The 19,368-nt window shown below is 39.3% G+C and overlaps 1 protein-coding gene across 1 annotated transcript in view; it reads right to left on the bottom strand.

The window, feature by feature from the left end:
• Window positions 1–2,666: 2,666 nt before the first annotated feature.
• The window catches only part of LOC126347767 (3'(2'),5'-bisphosphate nucleotidase 1), a 37,651-nt gene continuing 20,949 nt past the window's right edge, over window positions 2,667–19,368 (bottom strand). Inside the window, exons 4-5 of the mRNA XM_050002300.1 lie at window positions 14,847–15,133; window positions 2,667–3,450 (exon numbers count right to left, since the gene is read on the bottom strand). Coding sequence (XP_049858257.1) covers window positions 3,193–3,450; window positions 14,847–15,133 — 545 coding nt within the window. The 3' untranslated portion in view covers window positions 2,667–3,192. The remainder of the gene's footprint in view (window positions 3,451–14,846; window positions 15,134–19,368) is intronic.

Below are 19,368 nucleotides of genomic sequence, written 5' to 3'. Positions count from 1 at the left end.
GTGTATGGGCCTCCACTACCAGCAGACCTCCCTGAATTGAGAAACTGGATTGAAGCAGCTGTTGCTATAATCACTGAAGACACACTTATGAACGTTTAGGAAGATCTCGGCTCTAGAGTTGATGTGTGCCATGTGACAAATGGTGCTCACATTGAACATTTGTAAGGTTCTTGGTAAAACTGAGTTGCTCTTTCATTTAATATATCACTTATAACTGTAAGTTTAATATAATAAATAATATAAATTGTTAGAACCCCGATATTCATTTATAAACACCCTGTATTACCTGACAGAATTTCGAGTTGTGGCTCATCTGCTCACATTACTTTAAGATATTTATGTCCATTGAAGTTTATTTTTAGGTGAAATCACATCTTTATTATTCAGCACAAAACTAAATTTCTGCCACATTTTATTGTTCATCAAAATTAAGTTTTTGTTGCATTTTTAGAGTATAAACATCAAATTGCTTAAAATTATCAATAAATTTTCAGAGCACTATTTTTTGCTTTATTTGTTCTATTAGCTCACCCCATGTGATTTTTTTCAGTTTTAGATCTAATTTTTGAAGTTATGCCTAGCATTACCGAAATTCAAGTCTTACTCGCACTGCCATAGGTTACGTGAGGGAAAGTTACCAACTACTACTCATGTCAAGCCTGATACAAGAGCGCTGCTGACATCTTGAAATTTTCTTCAAAAAGCATTTTGGAACAACTGAAGTACCACAAACTATGTACAAGAGCAAAATACCTCAATATAGGTAATTTGTTTCATTTAAAAGACAATATGTTAATTACATCAAAACACAGAAACATCTGACTCCAAATTCACACTCTGTTAACCAATTGCAATCATTTGATATACATATCAACCACATTCTGTTCAGTTTTTATTTTGGCATTTATGTAGTGTTTTGTTCTCCCCCATTGTCTTCTTTCCTTCTAGGTCATGTCAATCCAGTTCAATTGACATATTGTAAACATGACTTGCATGTCAACAGAACGAGCAATCTGTGAGTGTGCTGAATTCTATTTGATGCATTGAATCTTGCTTAAAATTGACCTTCAGTGGAATTTGGAACTATGTAAAAGATAATTTGATTCAAAAAGCAGTTTGTAATTCTGACACGACTTGTCTGATGCCAGGATAATGATATCACAAGCAACCATTATCAAATAAGACGCCACAGCTGAGGTGGGCAGTTACTAGAAATGACGAGAATGACAGGTGGTGGTTGGTTTGGCAGCTACATCTGTGAGTCACTTCAGATGATACTGCATTTTTGTTTCTGAGTAATAGCATTTTAGCAACACTGATGGAAGGCATATTGGAATGCATCTAAGACTTTTCTATTTGTACTGGGTGCTAATAACAAACAAACATTATGTAATATTTTCTTTATTAATTAAGCCTTAACACCACCTCAGACAACATATGCAACTGTGGTCCTACAACCCTGGCTGAAACATTGACCAAGAATTTCCATAGTGGTTGTGGGTGTGGATATTTACAGATGAGGGCTCAATAATATGCCAGAAAATAAACATAAACAGCTCTCACATTGCAGATAAGTTAATTAATTTTGATGAAACCTGTCTCTGTGTAAGGTCACATCACATTGAAAAGCAGTTCTTCAGAAAATAATCCCTCTGTAATGCGGATTGTCTACTTCCTTTTGTGTTGAGAACTCAAGTGCTGCAAACATGATACCAATCTGATTTCAGAACTTTTTTTGTCTGCAATATATTACACTTTGGCATGAGTTGGCATTGAAAATAATAATGAAAATATTCAGTCAATAAACTGAATCTGCCCAGAATTTAATGACGAGAGTCAGTGTGCTTGCCAGCGTGGATCTGGTTTTTAGATGGTAGCCAAGACCCACCTCCGTTACACAATTTGCAAACATTTAGAATACTTTCATTGACTTTGACATGAATAACACTATATGCTGACAGTTGGGGGGGGGGGGGTACATATTTTTCATCCAGGGTGGGGTGGGGGACTGTGGTGATAATGGGAAGAGCCTTTGGCCGCTCCTTAAAGTAAACATGCCGAATCCATTAATAACCATGCCGACCCTGCGCCAATGCGGGACAAAGGCACAAGGAAAAGAAGAATGAACTTTTTACTCTGCCGGAATGTGTATATTTTAATGAAACTTCATAAAACATTAAAATTATGTATCATACAAGTATTCTAAATTGAATATTTTCCTTTTAAAATCAATACTCAGTTGGAGAAGTGTTGCTACACTTAAATTTGGAAGTTCCTAGAATGATATTTTCACTCTGCGGCGGAGTGTGCGCTGATATGAAACTTCCTGGCAGATTAAAACTGTGTGCCCGACCAAGACTCGAACTTGGGACCTTTGCCTTTCGTGGGCAAGTGCTCTACCATCTGAGCTACCGAAGCACGATTCACGCCCGGTACTCACAGCGTTAGCTTTAGTTCGAGTCTCGGTTTTGGAAGTTCCTGTTTGAGGCTGTCTACAACACAATATTAACACAAGATGTTTTGATCTTTGGTGACAGTTCCATTCATGTTATATTCTGTTCTCTGGACAAATCAATTCTGCAGGAGATTCTGAGTCTGAGACTTAAAAAATATATAAGTCATACATTTTATTATCAAGGATTTCAAATAAGTACTTCAACACGCACTTTACTGTGGGGGAGAAAGCCTTTACTCCAAACAGTCATATGTGCCAAGGAATTAAACACACAATGTACATTACTGAATGTGAATGTGAATATAAACTGATAACACAACAGTTAGAAGGATAAACATTACATAATTTCAAAGTTATAGGGGAAACAGTAGAGATAGTGATCTCATTAAGACAAATCTGTGGAAATTTCACATACAGAAGACAACAGCTTTCATTTATTGAACTTTAGTGGGTAATAAAACACACACTATTCCTTTTCCAGAGTTGTTGATGATTATAATGATACAGATAATAATATATAATACTTAATAACAACCATAAAGTATAGTTCAAAATGTTATTAAAAAGATAAAAATTGATAAGATATATAACACATTTCATTGAAGATACATAGTAATCTATATAACACATTTCACTGAAGATACATAGTGATCTGTTCTCATCTTTTGCACCTGAAAATGTACCATTACACCAAACTAAATACAAGGAAATATCACTTCAGTTTTAACACAGAAATTCTATGTGAGCATAGCACGTATTGCATCTGGCAAGCGACGAAGATACCAGCTGTGATCCTGACCGGGGGCTGTCGCGAGAACACCGGCAGTGTTTTGATGAGGAGTGCTGGAATTGTATGGGTAAGAATGGCCATGTACATCTGTCAACTTCCCGCCTGCAGCAACTAATACTGCTTCAGGAGCACAAGTGTCCCAACGTTTGCAGCCTGCACTTGCAAACACATATGCGTGTGCCTTACCTTCCAATAACAACAAAACCTGTAAGTCATCAAAGAAACATATATTAGCAATTAATATAAATATCACTAATAAGCATCAACGTTATATCACTTAAGCAAATATTAAGTACTCTAATTTTATGAAATTTTCTCCTACTTTTGTATTTCATCTGTAACAAGGTTACCCTCAAAAAAGTAAAACTGAATACTAAAACCAATTTCATTGATATTTCCACACTGTAGGAACACGAATTGCATCTGCCAGTAAACAACCAAAAACCCACGCATAAATTCACTTCAGCAAACACCATTATCACTCACAGGCATTAGTCTCAAATACAAAATTCCACTGGAAATAACAAAAATCAACATCTCCTCCAAAAGTGGTAATTCTTTGGTGACAATATATAGTTAGACAGGAAATTACAAAATCAGTATCGCCTTAAGAAGTAGTAATTTTATGGACCACGATGGTGCTTCTCGTACAGTATTAAAATCATGTGTCGATTCGCCAGAACTATCCTTCAGCAATTTCTGTCATCAGGTGCATATAGAACACCAGTGTCACTAATTCTTTAGTACTTCTTGAGTGTTTGGGATCTCTTCCAGGTCAGATTAAAGGAAAACACTGAAGCAATTCACAGGCAACAATTTAGATTCGTTACCAGTAAGTCTGATCAACATATGAGTAATACGGAGATGCTTTGTAAACTCAAGTGGTAATCCCTGGACATAAGCCGATAATGTTTTCATGAAACACTATTCAGTAAATTTAAAGAACTGACCTTTGAAGCTCACTGCAGAATGATTTTCCTACCATCAACATACTTCTCACTTAATGACTACTAAGATAAGAGAATGTAGGCAATACAGACAGTCATTTTTCCCTCACTCTATTTTCATGCCGAACAGGAAACGAAACACTTGTTATGGTACAAGGTACCCTCTGCCATGCACCATATGGTGGATTGTGGAGTATGTATATAGATGAATAGGTAGGTTAAGTAGGCTTACTCACCCTTCATCATCCTGACACCCCTTCAACCAGAATTTACCAACAACTGCCTTATGCTATACATATGCAAATGATATCCATATTTATCTGAAAAAATTCCGCAAATTATTAGTTTTTCTCAGTGTTACAAAAGAAAAATGAAATTTTTTTACAGTTATAAGGTTCTTAAAACAGGACAGGTGCAAGTGGGCATACAAGGATCCCCTCAGTATCTAACTGAACCCCTTCTTTCCTAAGTCCTTGACACTAAATTAACCACTCACTACAAAATATGCAACTAAAAGGGATGAAAAAGGAGGTAGAAAGTGTGGGAGTTGAGAGAATATGCAGCAAAATATTTGGGATTTGAGATTTCACTCATGAAGCAAAATGATTCCCATTCAGTAAGAAATCTCTTAAAAACATGAAATCATAGTGAGGGAGAAATTATTGAAAGGAAGACATCAGCTACGTAAATGTTACCAAGCATGAACCAAATTACTTCTCACATTGGCTAAGGGCTTTAAAAAATATTGGGCCAGAAGGATGCGAATGAGAAACACTCTATGTAATGATATGTTGCTGAACTACTCTACAGCACAGTATAATGAATGCCCTGCTGTTGATGTTACAACCGATTGAGCTTGATCTCCACATCTCTCTTCATGATTGGCATAGAATGTTAATGCATTGACGTTAATGACTATAGCAGTTATAAATATCATTTTCGGAATCTGCTAAAATGCTTCCTATTAGATAATTTTGACATTAAACTTAATGGTAACAAATGGGTATGTTTTAGTCATCATCATCATCATCATCATCATCTTGGACAGTTTCCAGGCTCTGGCCGGGTCTGTTTTGAACATAAGCCTCTCCATCATCTTCTGTCTTGCCACCATCTCTCCATCTCCAACTTGGTCCAGTCTTCTCCTTTCTTCTGGATGCATTCCTCCACTCCTTTCAGCCACCTATCTCTCAGTCTTCCTCTTGGTCTCTTTCCTTCCAATTTCATCTCGTGTATTCTCCTGGGTATCCTGTTCTCCTCCATTCGCTTAACATGGTCATACCACCTCAGCCTTGATTTCTCTATCTCCTCCTGTAATGATTCCACCTTGATTAACTCTCTGATCCTCTCATTTCTTAACCTGTCTATCTTTGTCACTCCAATACTGTTCCTCAAGAATTTCACCTCACTAGAGTGTACTTTGCTTTTCTCTCTTCCTTGCATAACACTGGTTTTGGATGCATATGTCAGCATTGGGACATAGTACGACTGGTATATAACCTTTTTACTGATTTAGGGTACATGCTTGCTCCATATCAGGGTTCTGACACTCTTCCGAAATGCTTCTGCTTTTCTCCCCCATTTGTTTATTTCTCTCTCTGTTTTTCCTATCTTCCTGTATCTGGCTTCCTAGGTACTTGAAACTCTCCATTCTCGTCAATCGTTCCCCACCAATTATTCCAGTTGTTCCTATCTGCTTCATTCTTGTTGTGATAATCATCTCACTCTTACTTATACTAAATGTCATCACATATTCTTATACTGTTCGTTCCCATATGTCCAACTGCCCTTGTGCTTCCTCCTCCTTATTCCCCAAAATCATCAGATCATCTGCAAACATTATAGCTTTCATCTTTCCTTCACCAATTACTTGTGCTAATTTACTCATTATATCATCCATCACTACAATGAAGGGTAATGGTGAAAGTGCACTTCTGTGCCTCAAACCATTCTTCTGTTCAATCCAAGCTGATCTCTCTCCCCTCCCACTTTCACACAGCTCACACTTCAGTGGTACATTTCCCTTATCCTCCAAATAATCTGTTTTGCTACTCCTCTGTTCTCCAAGGCTTTCCACACTTTGCTTCTACATACACTATCATATGCTTTTTCAATGTCCAGGAAGATAATTAGTAGATCTATTCCATATTCATAATGCTGTTCCAGCAGTTGTGTTACAGCAAAAATTAAATCCACCGTGGACCTTCCTGTCCTGAAGCCACGTTGCTCTTCTCTCATCCCTCCTCCTAATTTTGCCTGAATTTGTGCTTACAAAATTTTCTCAAAAATATTTGCACAATGAGTCATCAGTGTTATCCCCCGATAGTTCTTGCACTCTTTTAAATTTCCCTTCTTAAAGATCGGGACAATTATTCCCTTCTTCCAGTCTTCTGGGATCATCATCTGTTTCCTTCTTCCAGTCTTCTGGGATCATCATCTGTCTCCACACAATTTTCATTACTCGATATAGCCATTGTATCCCCACCTCGTCTGCTGCTCTCACTGTCTCTACACTTAGCTCATCCAGAGCTGGTGAATTCCCTCCCTACATCTTGCCCAATGTCTCTTCCACTTCTCTCCATGTAAGGTCCTTTTCTATTTGCTGTTCCTCCTCATCCAGGTCTCCATTCAGGTTCAGTTCTTCAAAATACTCCTTCCATATATTCTTGAGTTCCTCTTTATTCTCTACATCTTGGCCACTTTTGTTCACCATTCAGGCATAATCTGTTGTACCATTCTTCTTCTTACTTGTAATCATCCCATATAACACCTTTTTTGAACCTTCAATTTCTGGAACATCAGTATTACAGCACCACTGAAAGAATATTGGGAGTTGTAAACAGATAACTCTAGCAATAGCTCCAGACCATGGGACACACAGTTAACTGGTAACAAGTCTATCAGAAACCAAATTGATTGTATATGCTTTTATTTGGGGAAAATAAAGTGTAAAACTTGTAGTTCAAAGGATAGACTAGTTGAGCTGCAGAAGGAGTTAAACAAGAACAAATGGGATATGCTATGCTATCAGGATAGAAACAATAAAGTGAGGACAAAACAGATTTAAAATCAGGATGAACATTTTACTGCAGATGGAAACAGCAGGGGGAGGGGAAATTCAGATGTAGACTTTATTGTAAATAAGAAAATTAAAAACACTATTACAAGTATTAAAAGAATCTCAGAAAGAATATTGAGACCTATTTCAAAAAAAAAAAAAAAAAAAAAAAAAAAAAAAAAAAAAAAAAAAAAAAACAACAGATACTGCATTGAAATTATTCAAGTATATGCACCAACATAGGTGTTCTGATGAGGAGTTACAGGAACTGATAAATAACAGTAAATCCCACTACAAGTTTGTAATGGGAGGTGACACAGTAGAAGAAAAAATATGATTCCTCAGTGAGGATACTATTGGCACGATACAAGAAGTGACAGAGATCATACACTTATCGAATTTGCCAAGAACATGTTAGTTTTCAACTAAATGTTTCAGAAGAAAAAAGCAGAATATGGACTCGGCAAGGACCAATGGGACATAAAAAAATAAAGAAAATTAGATTGGGTCCAATAGAATATCAAATGATCACAGGTAGGAAGCCCTAAGAGAAGAAATCAGAAATAAACATTATGAGAATTTATTTAAGAATAGGGAGGTAAACCACATCAAATTAAGCAACAAGTTCAGCACCTTATAAAATCAAAATTAAGCACCAAAAACTGAAATCAATATGGAAAAATACTTTCCACTCTATCCAGAATATCATTCAAAACTATTTATCCACTACAAAATAGAATGACAGGTGAAAATGCACAAGGTGCGAGTACATATGCATGACATGGAAATGTTAACATTCTCGTGTTCTGGCCGACATTAATCCAGATCAGTTTCACGCAGTCTGAATGCATACTTCAACAGTACCATGTGCCCAGTAACACTGATAGATTTAATATTGTGAGTTCACATCTATATTTAGTTACACTGTGCTCAAGGAAGCTTTCATGCAACATCACATACTTTCACCAGAGATGCAGCTGCAAAAAAAATTCCGCAGATGAAAATATGGGTGACAAGACTCCATCACAAATACTCACAGCTCTACATACATTAGCAGGCCTGAAACCTTACATCTATTGTGGCGTTGCAAACTTCCAGCCAATATCCGTGATTGATAGCCATGCCGGAGTAATTGATGCAATTCTGTACCCACTATATGTGTGTCACGCAAGAAGAAACCCTTGACTTTTGATGATTTGTGTACTGGCAGCAATATCATAGCATTATCTGAGGAGCAACTTTTTTATAACTTGTCTGAAGACCCTCCAGCAGTCACCAAATCCTCATGCAATACTCTACACCATATCCCCATGACAAAATGTCAACCCATCATTTTCTGCCCATCGTGTCTGCCTCCAGAGATGTTGCTTGTAGCGCAAACAGAGTGTGGTCAACTTCTGGAAGCAGGTATTGTATTTTTTTATTTATTTCTTTATACGTCAAGTTCTGTAGGAAAAAATTGAGGAGCAAATCTCCAAGGTCATGGAACGAGTCAGTACATGAAATTACAACATAAAAGTAATAACAGATAAAAATAAAATGTTAATGGTCCCATGAAAAGTCAGGTCATAAGTTTAAGTAAACACAATCAACAATATAACATAACAATCAGCTTAAGTTTTAAGGAACTCCTCAACAGAATAGAAGGCGTGACCCATGAGGAAACTCTACAGTTTTGATTTGAAAGTGCGTAGATTACTGCTAAGATTTTTGAATTCTTTAAAAATGGATGCAGTAGTATACTGCACACCTTCCTACACAAGAGTTAAGGAAATCTGCTCCAAATGCAGGTTGGATTTCTGCCAAGTATTAACTGAGTGAAAGCTGCTTCTTCTTCGGAATAAGCTGATATTGTTAACAAGGAAGGTCAGTAAAGAATACATATATTAAGAGGCCAATGTAAAAAAAAAAAAAAAGAGAGAGAGAGAGAGAGAGAGAGAGAGAGAGAGAGAGAGAGAGAGAGAGAGAGAGAGAAAAAACCCAGGCTAGTGAACAGAGGTCGACAAGAGATTCGTGAACTTACACCACTTATTACCCAAACCGCCCATTTCTGAGCCAAAAATATCCTTTTGGAATGGGACGAGTTACCCCAAAATATAATACTTGTACCATACGACATAAGTGAATGAAAATAAGCAAAGTAGACTAATTTTTGTGCCGAACGATCACTTCAGATACCATTCAAATAGTAAAAATGGCAGTATTAAGTCTCAGAACAAGATCCTGAACGCGAGCTTTCCATAACAGTTTACAATGTATCGGAACACCTAGAAATTTGAACTGTTCAGTTTCACTAATCATATTCCCATTCCGTGAAATTAAAACGTCAGGTTTTGTTGAATTGTGCGTTAGAAACAGTATGAACTGAGTCTTATTGTGATTCAGCATTAGTTTATTTTCTACAAGCCATGAACTTATATAATGAACTGCACTATTTGAAACTGAGCCAAAGTTGTACACAACATCCTTTACTACCAAGCTAGTGTCATCAGCAAACAGAAATATTTTAGAGTTATCCATAATAGTAGAGAGCATATCATTTAGGAACAGGAGTGGCCCCAAGACTGATCCCTAGGGCAACCTCCAACTGACCGTACCTCATAGCCATTCTCAATAATGATCGTTTGCTGTCTGTTATTAAAGTAAGAGGTGAACCAAATGTGAGCTACTCCCTGTATTCCGTAATGGTCCAACTTCTGGAGTAATGTTTTGTGATCAACACCATCAAATGCCTTAGTAAATCAAAAAGTATGCCTAGCATTCAAAACCTTTTGTTTAACCCATCCAGTACCTCACAGAGAAAAGAGAATATAGCATTTTCAGTTGTTAAACGACTTCTGAAGCCGAACTGTAAATTTAATAGCAAATTATGTAATATAAAATAATCTATTATCCTTACATACACAGCCTTTCAATAACTTTAGCAAACACTGATGGCATAGAAATAGGTCTAAAATTGTCTACATTATCCCTTTCTCCCTTTCCATAAAGCGGCTTTGTTACTGAGTACTTTAATCGTTCAGGAAATGACCATTTCTAAAGGAATAAATTACAAATATGGCTATGTACAGGGCTAACATGTGCAGCACAGTACTTTAGTATTCTGCTAGGCACTCCATCATATCCATGACAGTCCTTAGTCTTCAGTGATTTAATTATAGACTCAATCTCCCCCTTGCCTGTATCACAGAGGAGTATTTCAGACATCAGTCTTGGAAAGCCATTTGCCAGGATAGATATACGATTCCCTGCAGAAACTAAATTTTTATTTAATTCACCAGCAATGGTCAGAAAATGTTTGTTAAGTACTGTACATATATCTGATTTATCAGTAACAGAAATACACTCCTGGAAATTGAAATAAGAACACCGTGAATTCATTGTCCCAGGAAGGGGAAACTTTATTGACACATTCCTGGGGTCAGATACATCACATGATCACACTGACAGAACCACAGGCACATAGACACAGGCAACAGAGCATGCACAATGTCGGCACTAGTACAGTGTATATCCACCTTTCGCAGCAATGCAGGCAGCTATTCTCCCATGGAGACGATCGTAGAGATGCTGGATGTAGTCCTGTGGAACGGCTTGCCATGCCATTTCCACCTGGCGCCTCAGTTGGACCAGCGTTCGTGCTGGACGTGCAGACCGCGTGAGACGACGCTTCATCCAGTCCCAAACATGCTCAATGGGGGACAGATCCGGAGATCTTGCTGGCCAGGGTAGTTGACTTACACCTTCTAGAGCACGTTGGGTGGCACGGGATACATGCGGACGTGCATTGTCCTGTTGGAACAGCAAGTTCCCTTGCCGGTCTAGGAATGGTAGAACGATGGGTTCGATGACGGTTTGGATGTACCGTGCACTATTCAGTGTACCCTCGACGATCACCAGAGGTGTACGGCCAGTGTAGGAGATCGCTCCCCACACCATGATGCCGGGTGTTGGCCCTGTGTACCTCGGTCGTATGCAGTCCTGATTGTGGCGCTCACCTGCACGGCGCCAAACCCGCATACGACCATCATTGGCACCAAGGCAGAAGCGACTCTCATCGCTGAAGACGACACGTCTCCATTCGTCCCTCCATTCACGCCTGTCGCGACACCACTGGAGGCGGGCTGCACGATGTTGGGGCGTGAGCGGAAGACGGCCTAACGGTGTGCGGGACCGTAGCCCAGCTTCATGGAGACGGTTGCGAATGGTCCTCGCCGATACCCCAGTGTCCCTAATATGCTGGGAAGTGGCGGTGCGGTCCCCTACGGCACTGCGTACGATCCTACGGTCTTGGCGTGCATCCGTGCGTCGCTGCGGTCCGGTCCCAGGTCGACGGGCACGTGCACCTTCCGCCGACCACTGGCGACAACATCGATGTACTGTGGAGACCTCACGCCCCACGTGTTGAGCAATTCGGCGGTACGTCCACCCGGCCTCCCGCATGCCCACTATACGCCCTCGCTCAAAATCCGTCAACTGCACATACAGTTCACGTCCACACTGTCGCGGCATGCTAACAGTGTTAAAGACTGCGATGGAGCTCCGTATGCCACGGCAAACTGGCTGACACTGACGGCGGCGGTGTACAAATGCTGCGCAGCTAGCGCCATTCGACGGCCAACACCGCGGTTGCTGGTGTGTCCGCTGTGCCGTGCGTGTGATCATTGCTTGTACAGCCCTCTCGCACTGTCCGGAGCAAGTATGGTGGGTCTGACACACCGGTGTCAATGTGTTCTTTTTTCCATTTCCAGGAGTGTATTTTTTCTATGAACCAACTTTGCATCACTAACCTTGTGCTGCTGGCTAGACACATCATTCACAACTGACCATGTGGTTTTAATTTTATCCTGTGAATTAGCTATTCCATTTGAGTACCATATACACTCTACCTTCCAAATAACATTTTTAAGCACGTTACATTACTGTCTGGAATGGGCTACTGAAGCTTGATTTTGACTATTTCTAACATTTTGATATAACTCCCACTTTATTCTACGCGATATCCTTATCCCACTACTCAGTCACCCAGGCTGCCTTTTACTGCTAGTACCCAATTTAGAACATTCTAATGGAAAGCAACTCTCAAAGAGCACAAGAAATGTGTTAAGGAAAGCATAATATTTGTCATCTTTGTTATCGGCACTATAAACATCCTGCCACTCTTGTTCCTTGATGAGGTTTGAAAAACTCTCCATTGGTGTTGGATTAGCTTACTTACATAGTTTGTAATTATACATGACATTTGTTTGAGTACAAAAGTGTTTAGTGTTAAAATTTGTGGAACGTGGTCCGAAAGGCCTTTCACCCTTTTAGTAACAGAACGCCCATCTACAAACGAAGAATGAATAAAAATATTGTTTTCAGATGTGCTACTGTTCCCCTGCACCCAAGTTGGGGGGGGGGGGGGGGGGGGTCTGCATCAGATCACATGAATTTACGAGATCTACGAACATCCTCTTTCTTGCACAATCATATACAAAATTAATATTGGAGTCACCACATATAACCAATTTCTGTTACTTCCTATAAAGTGAAACAAGAACCTTCTCTAGCTTGAGCAGAAATGCTGTGAAGTCAGAGTTCGTGGACCTATGAACAACAATTAGAAGTTTAGTTTCACTAAATTCAAATGTCCCTGCACAATATTCAAATATCTGTTCAGTGCAGTGCTGTAATACATCTATGGACTCAAACGGAATACTATTTTTTATGTACATGGCCACCCCCCACGTCGCAAAGAACTCTTTGAACAACAGACAGCTAATCCGTATCCAGGTAAAGCAAGCTTCTGAATTGTTAAATTATTTAAATGGTATGAGATTTTCACTCTGCAGTGGAGTGTGTGCTGATATGAAACTTCCTGGCAGATTAAAACAGTGTGCCGGACTGAGACTTGAACTCGGAACCTTTGCCTTTCGCGGGCAAGTGCTCTACCAACTTAGCTACCCAAGCACGACTCGCGCCCCGTCCTCACAGCTTTACTTCTGCCAGTATCTCGTCTTCTACCTTCCAAACTTTACAGAAGCTCTCCTGCAAACCCTGCAGAAGTAGCACTTCTGAAAGAAAGGATATTGCGGAGACTTGGCTTAGCCACAGCCTGGGGGGGTTTCCAGAATGAGATTTTCACTCTGCAGCGGAGTGTGCGCTGATATGAAACTTCCTGGCAGATTAAAACTGTGTGCCGGGCCGAGACTCAAACAGATCCTAGCAGTATATATCTGAATTCATTCAATGTTTATTGTCATGCCTGACAGAAGAACTTCACACACTGGAACAATATTACAGATCTGATCACACTAGTGTCTTGTAAGCTATTTCCTTGACATATGTGTTGTCCTTCCACAGAATCGTTCCAATAAATCTGAGTCATCCATTTGTGTTCCCTCAAACTGATGTTACATGGTTGCCCCATTTCATTTGACATCTAGGTATTACACCTAAATATGTACACAATTTGACATGCTTAAGATGTTCACTACTAATCTTATTATCAAATTATGTTGGTTCTGTCTCTTTCTTCGTTATATATATTATTGAACATTTATTTACATTTAAAGAGAGATACCATTCACTATGACAAGTGGAATTTTTGTCCAAGTCTTTTTGCAGTTCCTCACAATTGTCAAATGAGAATAGTTTCCTGTACACAACAACAATATCAATAAATGTTACAATACTGCTGATCCTATCTGATAACTCATTTGTGTATATTGAAAACATTACAGAGACACCTTATAGAAAATTCATAATCCAGTACAATTCAATTTCACAAAACCCAGTTATAATAGTGATAGAAACAATCATAAAAATCCAAGGTGACTGAGGTCTATGGGTGCTTGTGATTTTGCAATATCTAGGGTGAAGTTGCAGCTTTTGAAATGCTGTTGATGCAGTTATCTATGCCATACAAAAAAGGGATAGAACTCGAATACTTAATAAGAAACCACAAGAAGTTCAGCAAATATTATATATCTGAAATGAATTTTTTAGAGTCTAAAGGTTGTCATTCAAGTGAACAGGTTCAGGATCTGGAATTGCCAATGCACATTTACAATCAATAAGATGAAAGAGGGGTGGGAGCGGGGGAGGGGCATATCCATTGTGCTACTTAAAACAATATTTATAAACAGGCCAAAGGAAAAACAAACTGAACAAACACTTGAAGAGGTTTCAGGCACTTGCTCCTATGTGCATTTTATAAGTTGTTATTCAGTATTACTTGGTAAGGCTGTTATAAAATTCTTGCCTATTTCATATGTGGATGACTTGTAGAAGGTAAGCACTTTCCAACAGATGTAAATTTTATTTGTCGCTTCTGCATTTGAATTATTTTGTAGCTTTTGAAGAGGGTCCAAAATGTTTTGCTACCGCAAAAATAGTCTGACTAATGCAAGTGACATAACCAAGTACATGAGAGACACTTCCTGAAAGAGATGACATCTTTATGTGCATCTTATTAGATAAAGAATCTATCATATTTATGCATCAGTTCATCATTTTTTATGTGTTGTACGAGGCACAAAAAATTTGCAGAGCTGAAAAACACACTTTTGCTTCTAAGAATGAATCTCACATAATGAGGTACTTGTAACCTACCTTATGACCAGCACCACCAACTCGTAGTACATTGTCTGGCTGTAGCGCATCCAAGGCAGCCTGCACAACTTCATTGGAATGAGAACGGGTCGTCGTTATAATACGCTGACCTTCAGGAGGTGGCTCTGGCACAAAGCCTCCCACACCAACACCGACAATGCCCCACATTGTCCGACCTATTACTGCTTCAGGTTCTTTGTAATTATAATATGGCTGATGTATGACACCTCCAATAGCTTTGTCACCAACAGCAATCCCTATCAGTACTGTAACATGATCCAGCAACCCTGTAAAAATCAAAAGTTTGATCTGTATTTTGTTCAAAATAATAAATTAATGTATTATCAAAATCTTGTGACACTTCCACGAATAAAAGCAAGTATACCACATATCAAAACTCAGCTTTCACAGTTAGTGAGCATACTCATAAATCAATGAGAATCCTAGATTGAAACAAATGTTATTATTTCAGATGACTGAGAAGGTGTGAAACACAAATAATGGTATACACAGATCAGATTCACGTATCAGAGAAGTTACCAGTTCATGATGAAGTACTCAAAGGACAGTTAGTTCACTAACAATAACCTCAGTGGCCAAATGATACTGGTTGGGTATCCCATTTCCAGATGTGCTTTGTATGATGCCCAAATGTTAACGCTAGGCGCTGTGTATGGCACATGTGTAGATACAGCACCTGAGTAGTCTGTTACAGACAGGTGCATAGTGATCATACCAGTAAGTCACAAGTTGACAAACGTGGAATGTGTGTAATAACAGTGCAAGACCCATGAATTTTAACGTATCAGAGAGCATACAAGAACTGAGGTCTCCAAAGTCAACAGGGCCTCAGCTAGATTTCACACAGATAAAGTGACACACAGAATAGTGGCAAGTGTTCACGAATAGACAAGATAGTTACTCTGCCGAGCACTATCAATATCTATAGTGAGTTGGATCACTGATCTGAATGTGTGGGTTTGAGAACCATTTCTGTCAGGACTGTATGGAGGCAAATGCAGGATAGCAGCTGATGAATGATTTTTGTCCTCTTGTTGACGCCTTGATACAGAGGTCAATGACTGATATGGGCCCATGAATGTAGTCAATGGAATATGGAAAGTGGTGGTATGCAACATAGTCTGATGAAACCTGGTTTCAGTTGTATCAAGCTGATGAGCATGTCAAAGTGTGGCATATGCCCCACACACAAAGCTAACAATCGTGTGTGTCAACAAGGTTCTTGGGAGTGGCTCAGTTATAGTCTAGGCAGTGTTCACACGGCCACAACTGGGTCTTGTCTGGCAGGCCACAACTGGGTCTCGTCTGGCAGCAGGGACCAATAAAAAGTGCATGTTACGTGGATATTCTTACAGATCATCTGCATCCTTTTGTGGCATTACAGTACCTGTTCAAAATGCCAGATTTCAACAAGGCAATTTGAAATATCACCACTGGTTGCACACAGGTGGCTTTGCACACTCCAGTGGATTCGTGAGTGTGACTTGGAACCTGCCCCAGATCGTCACTCAGTCTGGGTATTTGTGGGATGTCAACACCTCCAGATGCTTGATGAACATAACACCTACTACACAAGGTCAACTGTGGCTAGCACCACAAGACATATGGATCAGTATCTCTCCAAAACAGCTTCAACTCCTAGCAGAGTCCATGTCCTAGAGTGTTACTGCAGTTTTAAGGGTTCATGAAGCAGCAACTGACTATTAACATCATATCTAGTGCCTTCCTACGACTTTTGGTAACTCTGTGCATTTTCACACTGTCATATAAAAATGAATTATACACATCCATGTACAGTTAATGTCCCTCTTACACATAAAAACAATGGCTAGATTATGAAGATATAGGCTGAAAAGTAATAATTGATTGCATAAAAACAGTTTCATTCATCATGCAATCAAGACTGTTCTATACAGTATGTGATTGTTGTTCATTGTGATCACAGCTGTGCTCAATATGTTTACAAATACTATGCTAGAACATACCACACAACGGCAGGGTACACATTTAATATAATGATAACAATGTAATCAGTTGAGAGTACATTAAATAAGAGAAAGTTTGAATATAGTTTTCTCTAAAGATAATTTGTTATTCTGCAGCAAATAACCAGAACACAGAAGAAATCCAATAAAAGTTTTAAGGAATAATGTATTTTTAAACTATCAGTAAGTCATCAGCAATACTTGAATTAACTACGTCATATATCCAATTTAAACTACCTATCAACTATGAAAAAATTAGTGAAACTGAAGAACTCAAAAAGTACTACACTCCTTAGAAGAGAAACTGCAGAGACTTGGTTATAAAGCAACAAACAGAATCACAGTCTTACATGTTCAAAGATAACCTCAAAGAGTTGGCCACCAGCAATGCAAACAAAGCAAGAAGACAACATGGGATTGTGGCCCTACCTCAAACAAGCAGGAAACAGTGGATACCTATATCTTTAAAGTATCATAATAAGCGCATCAGACAACCATAATACTCAAAGTGATTCTCCAAGCAGTGACAATCAGAAAAATCTGATTTATTTAAATAATAAAAGCAGAACTTGTGCAATGTGAAATATCTGAATGTGTCAAATAGCATCCAACAACACTTGGTTCTGGAGAGGGAGAAGGCGACAGGGGAGATGGTAACGATCTGATTCCGCCTCCATAGTCAGGGATATTAGGAAGTCGAAAAGATGACAGATTTGCAAGCAAACTCAGGCGTCCCGAGTCTTGTATTCACATTTTAAACCATATGTAAATCTTGGAGTAAAGGACAGTGTTGTGATTTGCGCAGGCACATACAATGTTTACAGAATGAGACTTGCACTCTGCAGCAGAGTGTGCGCTGATATGAAACTTCCTGGGAGATTAAAACTGTGTGCCGGACTGAGACTCGAACACGGGACTTTTGCATTTTGTGGGTAAGTGCTCTACCATCTGAGCTACCCAAGCACAGCTCACGCCCCGTCCACACAGCTTTACTTCTGCCAGTACCTCATCTGCTACCTTCCAAACTGCACAGAAGCTCTCCTGCGAACCACGCACAACTGTGGTTAAGCCATGTCTCTGTAATATCTTTTCTTCCAGGAGTGCTAGTTCTGCAAGGTTCGTAGGAGAGCTTCTGTGAAGTTTGGATGGTAGGAGACAAGGTACTGGCAGAAGTAAAGCTGTGAGGACAGGGCATGAATTGTGCTTCGGTAGCTCAGATGGTAGAGCACTTGCCTAAGAAGGGACTCCGAGTTAGAGGTCTCGGTCTGGCACACAGTTTTAATCGGACTGGAAGTTTCAGATACAATGTTGTCAGATATCAGGATAGGGAATTCATCACAGTTCTTGGTAGTGTACTGGTAATACAAATATAGAAGGTGCAAATCAGTGACACACATGTAACTTACTTCCTTGGTAAAACAATGGAAAGTCCAGTATGGAATAACAACAACATGGAAAGGACAGATTGCTACTCAGCACATTGAGGTGGAGTTATGTCACAGAGAGGACAGAGAGAAAGAAAGCTACAAATATTTAAACATTTGGACAAAGTTTTTCATCAGAAACAGAAAGAAGCACACACCCATACAACAGCAACTCTCTCTCTCTCTCTCTCTCTCTCTCTCTCTCTCTCTCTCACACACACACACACACACACACACACACACACACAGTCACTGTCTCTGGAAACAAATGCATGACTTAGTGCCTGAAGACAGTGGTCATGTGTGTATGTGTGCGAGTTTTCTACTTCTGAAGAAAATTTTGTCTGAAAGCTGAAATATCACTAGCATTCTTTTTTGTGCCTGTCTGTGAATCAACCCTCTTCTCCTTCCCTACTGTTGTGCAAATAAACTAATATGAAGAATAAATAGAGATACAAATGAAGTGTGTAGAAAATTTATATCTGTGAACTTATGTAAGCACCTTAGATACATCTATCAGTATTATGAAAAGAATGGTTGCTACTCACCATATAGTGGACATGCTGAGTTACAGATAGGCACAACAAAAAGACTGTCACAAATGAGCTTTTGGCCAACAAGACCTTTGTCAAAAATAGGCGTTCGCGTACACACACACACCCACGCACGCACGCACGCACGCACACACACACACACACACACACACACACACACACACGCACACAAATGCAGTGTGTGTGTGTGTGTGTGTGTGTGTGTGTGTGTGTGTGTGGTACATTTTTGACAAAGTCATTGTTGGCTGAAAGCTCATTTTGTGACAGTCTTTTTGTTGTGCCTATCTGTAACTCATGCTATATGCTGAGTAGCAACTATCCTTTCCATAATATTGTTACATTCCATCCTAGATTTTCCATTTTTAGGTACATCTATGTATGCTAGACAAGATCTTCATTTCAATTACAATGGTAAACAGTTCTTAACTAAGTGAATATGTCATTCGAGAAGCATTAACAGCATTGTAAACAAGGGTAGTTTATAAGAAATAATAAAAACACAGGGAAGAAATTTTAACAAAGAGATAGAGGGGCTGGC

This window comes from Schistocerca gregaria, chromosome 1 (assembly GCF_023897955.1).
Source record: "Schistocerca gregaria isolate iqSchGreg1 chromosome 1, iqSchGreg1.2, whole genome shotgun sequence".
Lineage (NCBI taxonomy): Eukaryota > Metazoa > Arthropoda > Insecta > Orthoptera > Acrididae > Schistocerca > Schistocerca gregaria.
Note: the sequence above shows the minus strand (reverse complement) of the source record. Positions and strands in the feature narration are given on the sequence as shown.